General features: G+C 42.1%; 1 protein-coding gene across 1 annotated transcript in view; it reads right to left on the minus strand.

Annotated features, from left to right (window-relative positions):
* Positions 1-10,692, minus strand: part of SPTLC2 (serine palmitoyltransferase, long chain base subunit 2) — a 24,995-nt gene extending 14,303 nt beyond the window's left edge. The window contains exons 1-2 of the mRNA XM_010143631.1: positions 10,663-10,692; positions 8,749-8,943 (exon numbers count right to left, since the gene is read on the minus strand). Of these exons, the coding sequence (XP_010141933.1) occupies positions 8,749-8,874 (126 nt within the window). The 5' untranslated portion in view covers positions 8,875-8,943; positions 10,663-10,692. The remainder of the gene's footprint in view (positions 1-8,748; positions 8,944-10,662) is intronic.
* Between the last annotated feature and the right edge of the window lie 3,245 nt (positions 10,693-13,937).

Raw genomic sequence — 13,937 nt, forward strand, 5'->3', positions numbered from 1 at the left:
GCGCCGCCTGCCAAGCCCAAAAGCCCGCCGCACCGCTGGTAGCAACAAGGGCAGCTCTAAATTGGTATCAGGATTGGATCCTATACAGAATTAAACATCCTGTGCCAAAAGCAGTTAATTAAATTCTACAGGAATCACAAGAGTCACAAAAATATACCAACCCGGATGCAGAAAAAAAAAGGAGAACAAGAAACAATTGGCATTCATCTTTATGGGACAAGGCAATCCTTTCCTGATATCAGGCAAAAGCTGTAAAAATTACAGGGGTAGGACTCTGGGAATTTGAGTGAGATGCTCGGGGTAGCACGGACAGAGTCCAATAACAGGAAGAAGATCAGAAAGGTGAAACAGGTCTGAAGGGCCAACCAGACCTTCTGGCTGCATTAAGCCAAGGGCAGGGAGGGGAACCTGAACTTTGAGGTGAGAAACAGCCAGGGCCTCCGAGGAAGCCACAGCTGGCCAAGGATCAGCATTCAATCTGTCAGCAGAACGGGCACTGGGAAAAGGAATGCCCACAGAGAGGGAATCAGAATTCACCGCAAGGGCAAGGAGACTGATGATGAACAGGGAAGTAGAGGAGGAATATCACTCCCAGCTGAACCCCTGGTTACTCTGGAGCTGGGGAAAGAGAAAGGAGCTTTTTTATTAGATACTGGGGCTGCATATTCAGTACTTAACACATGTAAAGGAGTTACCAGTGAAGATAAAATCAAGATTGTTGGTGCAACTGGGAAAACCCAAACTAAGTTCTTTTTTGAACCCCTCAAGTTACGTGTGGGGAAATAATGGGTCACACACCAATTCCTCTACGTACCAGAATGTCCAGTGAATTTATTGGAGCAGGATGTGATTAGCAAGCCTGATAAAAAAATTCTTTTGAAAAATGAAAAATGCTAATAAAAACTGCTAATCCAAATTCCTGAAACAAACTGGGCCGAGGCCAGAGTCTTTATGTGACAGTGAACCCCTCAAGTTACGTGTGGGGAAATAATGGGTCACACACCAATTCCTCTACGTACCAGAATGTCCAGTGAATTTATTGGAGCAGGATGTGATTAGCAAGCCTGATAAAAAAATTCTTTTGAAAAATGAAAAATGCTAATAAAAACTGCTAATCCAAATTCCTGAAACAAACTGGGCCGAGGCCAGAGTCTTTATGTGACAGGAGAAGGTGCAAGCAGAAATACCAGCAGTAGTAGAAGAGAAGGTGCACCCCAAGGTGTGGGCCACACAAATTCCTGGGAGATCGAGGAGAGCACACCTAGTAAAGACTAAACTGAAGCCAGGATTTAAGCCAGTAAGATTGAAACACTATCCAATTCCTAAGCAAGCTAAAGCAGGGTTGCAAGAATTGATAGATAGATTCATTGTGAATAATATTTTAGTGGAATGTGAATCCTCTTTCGGTACCCCAATTTTGCCAGTAAAGAAACCAAATGGAAGTTACAGGATGGTTCAGGATTTGAGGGCTATAAATAAAATTGCAGAGGACATTCATCCTGTGGTGGCAAATCCATACACCCTCTTGACCTCCCTAGAGGAGGACCAGCAGTAGTTTTCAGTATTAGACCTTAAAGATGCCGCCTTCTGCATACCGTTTGCCCAGAGAGCCAGCAGATTTTTGCTTTTGAGAGGTAAAATTGTACTACTGGACAGAGAACTCAGCTTACCTGGACAGTGCTGCCACAAGAATTTAAAAACAGCCCTGCAATACTTTGAAACCAATTAGCAAGAGAATTGGAATAATGGAGAATCCCAAAGGTGACAGAATTACTGAATTTGTGTGTCACTCAAAATCATCTTAAAGATTGGTACATGACCTAGGGAACTAGTCTTATGGTCAGTATTAGCAGAACTGACTGGAGATGTAACAAACTTTTAACTAAAAGTCAAGAAGCTTTTCTGAATCGTATGCTCACTATAGGTGGGTGTAAAAATCTTTCATGCCCAGAATATTGCAAGGAGACTGTACTGTCTCCAGGGTACGCTGCGTGGGCAATTTCAGATGGACACTGGACCACACGTTTAAAACTAAAATCAACTAACAAGCAAGTGACATTAGGGTTATTAACCATTTGTCCAATATAGAAGAAGGTACGCTGCGTGGGCAATTTCAGATGGACACTGGACCACACGTTTAAAACTAAAATCAACTAACAAGCAAGTGACATTAGGGTTATTAACCATTTGTCCAATATAGAAGAAAAGCCCAAATGATTGGGATAATAATATAAATAGTATACGGAAATAGTAAGATACATTAGAGAACAAATGTTGAGATCTCTCTAAAAATTAGAGAATTCTCTAGAGAAGAAAAAAGTAGAATTTACGATGTAGAATTCAGGACAAAGGTGAGAGCCAGCATAGCATTTCTTCCTGATCTTCAGGAAAGAAACGCAAACATGGTGAGGGGCATTATTTTTGATGACGGGATAAGCAAGACAGACTATCTGTCTGACCAAATATTATAGGGCCTGACATTTGTACCACTGAAGCAAATCTGGGAGTATTTATCCAGCTTTTTAACAACAACTCAAACGGGCACTGACAAGATCTTACTTACAATGTTGGACTGCAGGAAGACTACTTTTTTCTTCACCTCCCTATTTTAATGATTTAACAACTCCGTGATTTCAGTTTGGTGTACAGTAACCATCTAGGTCCATGCCCATAGAGCCCAAAAGTGCCAAATTCTAAGCAGACCTAGTTTCACCTAAGCCCCCTTCTGATTTGCCTGTGCATAATGACATGTCCCAAAGGCACAAAGATACTAATTTTCATCATTTCGACTATGGAAAAACAAACCATATTTAGTCAGTGATCGTTCCGCCAGTGAATCACAAGTACGTCCTTCGTCAGCAATGACAGACAGCAGAAACAAGATTTCCGTGAGCTAAGATAAGCAGAGGGGCAATTATTTCTTTCATGCTCCTCTAAGTATAGCTTTGCATTATTTCACACGTGCCAGGTCTTCTCTGAAGCTTCTTTGTCAAGAGAGGTTAACAGGGGTAGTAGGTCAGCTAATACAAAGCTGTAATCCCCTAGAAAATAATTAGTTTTCTGAAGTAGCTACAAGCTTTATTCTCCCTCCACTTCAGTGTCTCATGTTGTTCCAGGCAGAAAGCGGGTTTCAAGGCTGACTTTTGCAATGGAGAAAAACATCTTGGTATTGACAAATGCATTCGAGAACTACCTTCATATATGAAAAGCCACATAACTACTGTACTCGTATTACAAAGTGGTGATAAGCATAAGAGTACTTGTAGCAATATACTAAAATCCCAATTCATGACACCAAATTCAAATAATTATCTACAAGTGTCTGAAACCCCACTGCTACTCGCAGAGGGGTGGGGGAAGTGAGAAGATCAAAAAGAAACTCTGGCACATCAAGTGATCAATAGTTGAGGGGCTTGTTATGTCTAATTATAATCTACTGAGATGCCTTTAAGTATTTTCAACTCCTCTCAACCATCTCTGCATGAGAGTTCAGCTTTGCCGTAGCAAAGCACACTATACGAACCAGGAAATAATTCGAGATTTTAGCCAAGGTCCTTGGCTACGAGCAGAGGCTGGAAATTAGTCATTACACCAACTCATGCAGGTATGCCTGGGCTGATACAGTCCAATCTCACCTCAGATTACTGATCAGATAGTGCATGCTTTATTTTGAAACCCAAGCTGACAAAGCAGGAAGAGTAATGACCTCAGCTGGTGAGATAAAGACAATCACCCACAACAGCTTGACATCACCAAGATATATAACGCAAGTATGATCTTACAAGCCAATGGTATAACTAAGTTTAAACTAATGTAACTGTGAAATAGAGAAGTTCTCTGAACCTAATGAATTATGATAAGGAAAAAAGGTGTCTTAAAAATCAACAAGAATTGGTGGAACAAATTATAGGTAAGGGAATCAAGGTCTAAAGGACACTAGTCTTAGTTTTTGGGGGTACTGAACTGTAAGATTAGAGCAAAGGGCTCTAAGGTATCACCTTCATTCCAGCCCCTCTGTGTCCATCCTACCCAGCTCTCAATAAATCATGCTCAGCCCGTTCTTATGAGAAAGTTCCTTGGAATAGGACAGGTAGAAAGTGTTATTTTGACAGAAATTATTTCTTCTGCAAGCCTAACCCCACCAAAAAATTCATGACCCACACATCTGAGAATACAAAAAAAAAGGTGTGTCTTTATAAACTGGTACTGTCTTCTGGAGTTTGAAAGCCCTCTTTTGGAGCTAGCATACAGGATCACATGGTTTGCCTGTTCGGTTTGGGGTTGGCTTTGTTCATTTGCTTTCCCCAAAAATCTTTCTATCTGGGATTTCAGATGGAGAGTAGAAAGGACGATACACCAAAGAGACCATCTGAATTCCTCAGGGAAGCTAAATGTTTTCTGTCTTTGAACCAAGAAAAAACTTTTGGGGAGGGATGGGGGATGAAATCCGTCAATCCATACTATTTCAAATTTTTGGCACATGTAGCCACAGTGCTGTGCTGCAACAGTGTCAGCAATCACTGTCAGTTTTAAATGGCCTTCAGAGCTTGTATTTCCATCAAGTTCTCATCCAATTTCAGATCCAACACTTTTTCTAGCTGTAACAGACTCTAAGAATATCCGCCTGAGATAGAATATTTTTCCTCCAAATGAAGCTGTTCTAGGTGTGAGATGATTCTTTGAGCAATCTTTAGCGTAAACAGTCAAACAACTGCAAAGGTTACACTGTTTCCAAAGGATGGAGCAAAAGCAGCATGTTCTTTCATCTGAATTCATACAAACATGGAACTAAACAACTCCAGTCACGTCAGTTTAATCCTAGAACACATTCCTTATTGTAAGGTGATACCTGATGAAGAAACGTAAGTACTAGTGGTCTCCCAGAAGCCTGAAAGGCATTGCAATTCCAAGAAGGAATGAAACAAGGGAAGAATAAAATTCTCCTTGGGGTGCAGCATCTTAGCATAGGTGCTTTGGGAATCCAAGATTTCCTCATACTGTAAATTAATACTGCAACTAGTTAAGGTCATAATGAGAGGTTTGTAAACATTAGCTTGGGGCACAATGACATGCAAATGTGATTATGCTGCTTTTAGAGCCAAGTTTTCACAGCAGTGCACCTAAGCGAAGAAATGGTGCCAGGAGTACCAGCTGCACTTACCTGCAATTTCCATTTCCCAGCGTGTTCTCTGATAATACAAAACTGGCTCCAAATGGAAATCAAGTACACAACTGGAACAAATTTCAGGCTTCTAAAGCGGCAGAAAGACTAGTTCCATCTCACTGCTATGTGACTTAAGTAGAGCAGTAACTGTGGGTGGCCATCAGAGACATCATCAGGAGGTCTCTGATGAGCTATACTGCTGCTAAGACAACACTGAGCAAAATACTGCCCCTGAGATAGCCCTACAGATGGGTTTCTCTGAATAAGTGTTTGAAAACCCCAGATTCTAGAAGCATATTCTAACTAGGCAAGCTACTAAGCTGAGAAGGTATTTAGAGAGTTACCAGCCCCACCTGCACAGTTACCTTCTTTGGTTGCCTTCAAAAGTGACAAGGTAATCAGACCCAAAGAAAGGTAAGAGTGATTTTCACCCTGCCTATAAAATCCCTCAAGCAATCTGTAGATTTGGCAACACTGTATGACCAGACACTACGTTAAACTGGGTATGCATAAATTGATTCCAGCGTAACTGAGAATTGTTAAATTTGCTGCTCACCCACGCCTAAAACAGATTGATAATGCTTCAGAGAGGATGTGCTATACAACAGTCATTTCCAGGAAAAGTCAAGCTAGCTATATTTAAAACAAAATCAAACCCCATCAGACTACTTCCTGGAAATCTTTACTAGCAAAGCCCGTCCCTTTTCACCCTTTTGTGTTCCAACAGTGAGTGAATATAAGGTTTTCCTGGAGTCATTAATTTCAATGCAAGACTCTAATAAACACCAAGGAATTCACCCAGCGACAGAGGCAGTCCTAACGCGGACCTGATGGAAAGTGTGCTTTTCAAATCAGTTTGATCACTTTTTCTTTCTAGTTCTGACGCACAGACTAAGATTACAATATTAAATGACAATTTCAGAAAGGATTTGTTCTACTGAAATAAATTGCCCTTCAAAACACACAAAACCAGGAAGTGGCTTCTTTTTGTGCTTGTTTTTAATACTGGAGTCACAAATCTGTCAGAGACTACCCCAGGGTAACCTCAGCCCTCCTCCAATTTGCATGTATTAATTAAAAAAAGCGTGCAAGTTTCAAGCCTTTTTTATGTACTAGTATCCGCATTTCCCTACCAAAAGACGATTGGGCTGACAGCCAGCAATTTTGAATCTTTTGAAAGATTCAAAACATCTAAAATGAGAAATTTTTTCAAAACAAATTTTTTTTAAAACAATGACTTGTGTGGAGCACAGACACCAGATCAAAACCTGTCTCCCACACCAGATTCAACGCAGTGCGCTCTCATCAGCTCACTGGCAGGCAAACAGAGCTTAAAGCAGAAAAGTGTGAAGGTAAGGACTCACATGATCACTTGTCTATTTGTCCAATATCAGAAACAGCTATTCCAGCCTAAGCACTAGAAATGTGATCTGGGGAAGTACGCTAGGCTGAGAGTTCTTCAACGCCAAAACTTTTTTAAAGCAGGACTTCCTATTTTTCATTCTTACGCAATATTTACTGGCATTTCTCACTAGCTCCATCCACAAACACCCGATGTACAAAACAAAACCAGAATACATGCATTTATTCCCTGGAAGCCATGACCACCGAACAAACTCAAAAGGTTTCGATTTCATCTCTCCGGGAGGTATAATTGTTAAGCAAATGTCTTTCAGGGTAAGATGCAATGCCAAATTGATTTATAAAAAAATTTCAAGGCTAAATTTCTTTTAGAACCAGAAAAATGAGTTGCTAACGGACTCTGTGCTTCAACATCCTCTGTGACAATCTTTACCAACAGCCTAATATCAACAACGTATTCCCGAGTTAGACCTACTGCCTGAGGTCCTCCTTTTGTACACTCTCACGGAACAGTCATGACTGCCCCCATAGGACAAGACTACTGTACACAATCTTGCTCCTCACGTACTGTTAACAGAACAAGTGTTCAACAAAAATTGTACAACTGAAATGTAACAACTACAGTATAGAGTAGTTGTACCAACACTTCAGACGCCCCTTTATAATTCTCAAGTACCACGAGAATTATATTTAAACCTGTATTCTAACATCTTGGTAGATTTCAGCAACTGTTTGACTGTTTCCTTCTGTATCAACTTCTTGTTTACACACAGAAAAATACAAGGGTGTCATGTTCTAAGGTGACATAAAGCAGAGTAGCTCAAATGACATTAATGAACACATCAAGTTTCAAGATGAGATTTAGCCAGCAGTTCTTATTCAGATAGTGTAACTGTTAAAAGGGTCCCAAGACTTTTTACTTCCAGATTCTGGAAGTCAGTGTTGGAAATAGTGTAAATTTAAACTCCTGTACTTTTAACCAATATGAAATACCTATTACTCATTAAACTCTTCTGAGAATTTTCTGCTTTGGAATTAAGTGCCTTTCTATGCATCAGCTTAATTCTTCCTCATAGTGCTCACAAAGAAGCTACTGTGAAGTAACTTTAAGGATTGGTTAATTCACCAAATCTTAGCTCATCTACTGCAAGGTGATGCGCACTTTACTCCAGTGCTGCCTCCAAAAAAGCCTCCAAAGACGCTTTCCTTTTTTTTTCCTTTCCCCCTCCCACCAGTGACTATTTGTTTGCATTAGTGAGATGTCATTCCCACCCCCACAATTTTCTGCTAGCCAACTGCTTGTGTGGCTGCAGAGAGAACCAGAAACTGAAAAACAAACTCCCTTAACATTTGACAAATCAGACTGGCTCCCCAAAGCAGTTAAGAAAAACAGAACCCCGTTCAGCAAAAGTAAACCAATTCATGGCACCTCTGGAGCACAGCTCACTGGTATTCACACTGTGCTAAGAGGGCTCACACTAAGAGTTAGCAGGAAATGGCTTATGCATTCCAAGTTCAGATAGTAGCTTTCTTAGCAGTAATTAATTCCTCTGGGAAATAAAGGCCTCTAGAAGTATTTTACAACTACTCAAAATTAGCATTATCTACTCCAGACTAACTGGTGAAGCATGCAAGAATTTTCAGCTGGTAGCAGAAGTTTTTGTGAATAGGTCTTGTTGTGAACTAGTTCTTTTTAATTGCTATCAGTGAGTCAGGAGTCAGTACCTCAGATTACTCCGCAGCTTACCTGCTAGTGTTCTGGACTCTAGATAAATTTAAAGTCATCCAGCTTGTGCTCTGGTTCTAATCCACAAGTTTTTCTTTGCAACTGCTTAGGCTAAAAAGAATTAATAGCACACTTCCAAACCAAAACACAGCCACAAGAGGAGTATCAGGGAGCCTCCCACTGCTGTCACACTCAAAACAGATCCTTTGATAAGCATTTCTTTAGCTGCTGGCATAGGCAGCCGAGTCTCTCCCACAAACGCTTGTTTCTGTTGCTATAACTGTTGATGCAGCTTTGCAGTGAACCAGACGACCTAACTGCTCGGCCAAAGAAACATTATTCTTTTTATCGACACCACAGTGCTAGCACAATATTTGGGGCATTCAGAAGACAAGGAAAACAGCAGATAAACTTTTAACACTGCTCCCTAAGGAAATGCTCAGGATGCAGCCTCAGCCACATGACTTCCCACTGATTGATACTTCCCAGTGGTTACCTTCTGTTCTTCTCTTTCTGTTGCATTTTGACACTTCTCAATCTTCCACTGCCGCATGAAGTCTCGCAGATATCCGAAGAGAGTGAGAACACCGTAGCCTACGTAGGTCAGCACCGCAACCAGCATCGGCGTTTCTTCAAAAGCTTCATTGAAAGGCCTTTTGTACAATCCTCCATTGTGCACAATATGATTTATCTATAGCAAAAATTTAAAGAGAAACAGTTGTGAGATACTTGTTCAAGAAATGACAGATGAGCATTTCAGAGCAGTCCCTGGCCTTTCGACCAGCTATATGCTCTGTATTCCCCTGTCCAGATCAAACTACTTCCAGCTAGATTCAGCCATTACTGGTACACGCTATAAACCTCCATACACGAGGTTGCTAAGTTGAGGATATAACCAAAGTCACAGTTATCAATTTAGCACAGTTTAATCTAAGATCTCATTAAAGGTCTTTAGCTTGCAAAGCTACATAGAGAGCATTGCTTACATCCAGGCCAACCAAACTGAAAAAATCTGCCTTCTCCCTTCACCAAGAACTAGGTAGGCACAAAGAATAGAACAACAAGGCTTCCCAGGCTCACTACAGGTGAAAAATAGAAATGAATGGTTTTACCAATCTAAACAACGTATTCTCAGGATTAGGAGAGCTGAAAAAGTAACAGAAAAATGCCAAAATTGACTCAAATTTGGAAGTTTGTATTACTGTTACAAAACAAGCACAATCTATGTGTATCCATAGTCATTAGCCTAAAGATGCTGACGTAATCACTGTACTAATCCATGAGGTGGACATGACACCACAGACAAAAAGTCATTGTATACACAGTCTCAACACTGCATGTATGTCAGCACACAGAACAAAGCAAGGCTTTCTGCACAAAATCCACTCTGAAAGGCATCTCGCTACTTATATATCATCTCCTGAAGATAAGAGCTTGACTAGTTATATAACACATGTGCATGTCCATCTCAGGAACAATTATTGGAATACATAACGGTTTTGTCTGTTACAGGAAAACTTCACAGTTACGAGGCAAGGGCTCACTCACAGGGGGAGAAACATCATGATTTTAACCAGACTGCTTGTTCAAATCCTGGAGCTAAAGATCAGATCTCAGAAGTCAATGTATCAAAACACAGAAAGCCAGCCATTAGATGCAATTTGCTATTTGTATTCCTAGAAGTTATGGAATAGCTAACGTATAATAGAACAGCTACGTGTGAGAGAACACTCTAAGACATAAATCCCCTGTCTGTATCAAAGGTGTCAAGTCTTACTCCTTGCAAATAGATCTATTTTTGCCAGTAACTAGTAAATTACAACCTATTAGGCAATCTAGACAGATTAAGATTGGCATGCAATTCTGTAATTCTCTGGTATCCAAATATATTACGAAGGATGTTGCCAGATTTGCACAGGAGCAGCTAGAAGTCATGAAGGAAACCAAGATAATACATTTGCCCAGCTCCTTGAACTGGAAGACAGAGACAGGAAGCAGAATGAAGGCTCCACAGTCCAAGAGGGAACAATTAGTGAACTACTGCACCGCTTAGGTGTGCACGATTCTATAGAGCCAGATGGGATCCACCCAAGGGTACTGAGGGAGCTGGTGGAAGGGCTCACCAAGCCACTTTCCACCATTTACCAGCAGTCCTGGCTAATTGGGTTGGTGCTAGTTGACTGGGAGTTAGCAAACATGACGCCCATCTACAAGAAGGGCTGGAAGGAGGATCCAGGGAACTACAGGCCTGTCAGTGTGACGTTGGTGCAGGTAAAGTCATGGAGCAGATCTCTGTGAGTGCCACCATGCGGCACGTACAGGACAACTGGGCAATCAGGCCCAGTCAGCATGGGTTTATGAAAGGCAAGTCCTGCTTGACCAGCTTGATCTCTTCCTATGACAAGGTGACCTGCTTAGCGGATGAGAGGAGGGCTCTGGACGTTCTCTACCTAGACTTTAGTAAAGCTTTGGCACTGTTTCCCACAGCATTCTGCTGGATGCTCATGGTTTAGATGAGTGTCCTCTTCGCTGGATCAAAAACTGGCTGGATGGCTGAGCCCAGGGAGTGCTGGTGAATGGAGTTAAAGCCATGTGGTGGCTGGTCACCAGAGTTGTCCCCCAGGTCTCAGTACTGGGGCCTGTTCTCTTTACCATCTTTATCAATGATCTGGATGTGGGGATTGAGTGCACCCTCAGTAAGCCTGCAGATGACACCAAGTTGGGTGGGTTTATTATTCTGTTTCAGGGTAGGGAGGCTCTACCGAGGGATCTGGACAGGCTGGATTGATGGGCTGAGGCCAATGGTATGAGGTTCAAACAGACCACGCGCTGGGTCCCGCTCTTGGCAATGGCATCCTGGCTTGTATCAGCAATGGTGTGGCCAGCAGGAGGAGGGAAGTGATTGTCCCCCTGTACTCGGCACTGGTGAGGCCACACCTTGAATACCATGACCAGTTTTGGGCCCATCACTACAAGGACATTGAGGTGCTGGAGCATGTCCAGAGGAGGGCAACAAAGCTGGTGAAGGATCTAGAGAGCAAGTCTTATGAGGAGCAGCTGAGGGAAGTGGGGTTGCTTAGCCTGGAGAAAAGGAGGCTCAGGAGAGACCTTATTGCTCTCTACTGTTCTCTACTATTGTTCTCAACTACCTGAAAGGAGGTTGTAGTGAAGTGGGGGGGGTCCATCTCTTCTCCCAAGTAACAAGTGATAGGATGAGAGGAGATGGCCTGAAGTTGTGCCAGCACAGGTTTAGGCTGGAGGTTAGTATCTGAAAGACGTGTAATGTGGCACTGAATTACATGGTTTATGGGCCCTGGAAGTCAGGGTGAACAGTTGGATGTGATGATCTCAAAGGTCTCTTCCAACCAAATGATTCCATGATTTCAATAAATGCCTATATCAATAGTAACACTACACTGAAAAGAAGGCTAGGACAAGCATGTGTCTAGGATGCTGCTCAAATTTCTCTGGACTGCTCAAATTGCAGCTTGTAGCCAGACAGAATTAGAATATTTTTTAAAATACGTTTCTTATGGAAGAAACATCAACATCTAAGAGGTTGATCCTAAATACATCAAAAAAGGACAACAGCTGGGGGCCAGCAGACAGAATAAAATCAGTTATTCAGCTACAGCATTCATACTATCACACGGAAAAGGAAGCCAAAGTTGTACTAAACTCTAACAGCTGATGAATCAATAAAGGCACACATACTTGCTGGCCTCACCGGACACCGCATTATTCGGAAAGCAACATTTGCTTATCTCAGGTGCTGAAGCAAATCTGTATTTCAAGCCTGGTGTTACCATTTTGAAAACAATTTTTCAGAAGCAAGAGTCCCCTCTTAGGATGCAATTACGCTATAGCTTTGTAGTCACTGTATAGTATAAACTGCAGCATCACCTTCCCTTCTGCTACTTTTCCCTTTTGCTGGCACTGACATCCAGAACAAAGTTTTAACCAGAGCAAATCCTCGGTTTGGTCACCGTAGTTGTAGAGACTTTAGAATTAGTGCAAGCATGGAAACAAAACAGCAAAGACACAGTAAGAACCTGCCTTTCAGCAGCAGCACTTACACAGATGCAAATAACTAACTTGCAGCACTCGGATGCCAGGTTTAATACCGAGGAAGTCTTACGAACATACTGCATACAGTGGCAGCTTAAGTTGAAAATTACCATGCTTTGGAACAGGTGTAGGAATATTTGCTTACCACGCTGCAGCTCAGATGATGGCGATTTAAAGCTTTAATGCACACCACAGGTTCATACACCGTTTTCTTCAGGAACAGTGCCACACAAAGAGCTGTCCCTGCCCCACTCACACCCACTTTGAGCCATCTGCATCACTCTCTGGCTTGCACAGCTAAGGCTCATTTGATTTTCAGCACAACCAACAGTGAACTGATGCACTTTGAAAATAAAGTGGTTTGCAGAAGGTTATTTATTAGATGCAAATAGTCAGCACTGCTCCATAAACTCATTCAACAGATCACAGCAAACAAGAACCAGCAGCTGTTGGGGAGAGAGGAGGGGCAGCAGCAGCAGGACAATCAACAGATTTGGTGAGACAACACTGCACAGGGAAAGCCAAGACAGCCTTCTCTCCTCTTCGCTATTACTCTCAAGACTGCTTAACTGTATCACTACGGCTCCAGTTCATGAAAACATAGAATCTTATTGCATCCAAATCCAATGAAGATCATGCACAAAAGTTCCAATTACTACAACTTCACAGCTTGAGGAATTAATGCTGAATTTTCTGTCCTCATGCTGACAGACCAGGCTGTGAACAGCAGCTATTCAGGAGAAGGCACTTGACATACCTGCTACTTGTGGCTGTCTACTAGTAACAGATTTCTGGATAAGCAGGCAGAAGACTGGTAGACATTACTTCACAAATTACCTAGCATCTAATAAGCAGATCACATCAAAGCTTTAATGTCACTCCCAGGTAATTGCAAGTTCATCTGGAAGAGATGACAGGCTATATCCTAAGGGTATGGATCTGAGGTTACCCAGTACCAAAAAGCAGCTATTGAAAAAAGCCAACCCAATAAACCCAAACCTATACACAATTTTGATGAGAATAAAAGCACACCAATTTTCCCCAGGTCTTTAGAGGTGCCTTTGCTTGTGACAAATGCTAAAAAGAAACAAGTTATTCCACATTCAAAAACATTTCCCTCAGAAAAGCTCTTTTGAAAATACCTGTATTGATTCAATACATACTCCAACAATTTCACCTTCCAGTGTTCTTCTACCTATGTGCTTATACACCCTTATACTCTCCCATAAGCTGTAAGCTTAAGCACGTGAGCTGAGAAGTTTCTATGCTATCCTATCTGTGATGGGTTGGCAAAGCTTTCCTGTTTTCAGAAAGTTTGCTTTAAACCAACCAATTGTATTCCCTGCCATGTGATGTCAGCTGCATCTCCTTTTTTTTCATTGGTTAAAAGTTTTTGCGGGTCTGTTTGACTTCCATGCCGCTGGTGCTTTAAAAGCTGCGCTGCGCCCACACTAGTTCAGTCTTTACGAGCTCTCTCTACCCTGGACCACCGCTGCTCCCGCCGAGCCAGAGAACCAGCTGCGCCGCGAGGGACCGAGCCCAGGAACCGCTGCCGCCGCCCAAGGACCCGATCAACCAACGCCGTGCAAAGCACACACACACGAGCGCAGAGCACAA

The sequence above is a fragment of the Buceros rhinoceros genome, unplaced genomic scaffold (assembly GCF_000710305.1).
Source record: "Buceros rhinoceros silvestris isolate BGI_N320 unplaced genomic scaffold, ASM71030v1 scaffold7869, whole genome shotgun sequence".
NCBI classification, from domain to species: Eukaryota; Metazoa; Chordata; class Aves; order Bucerotiformes; family Bucerotidae; genus Buceros; species Buceros rhinoceros.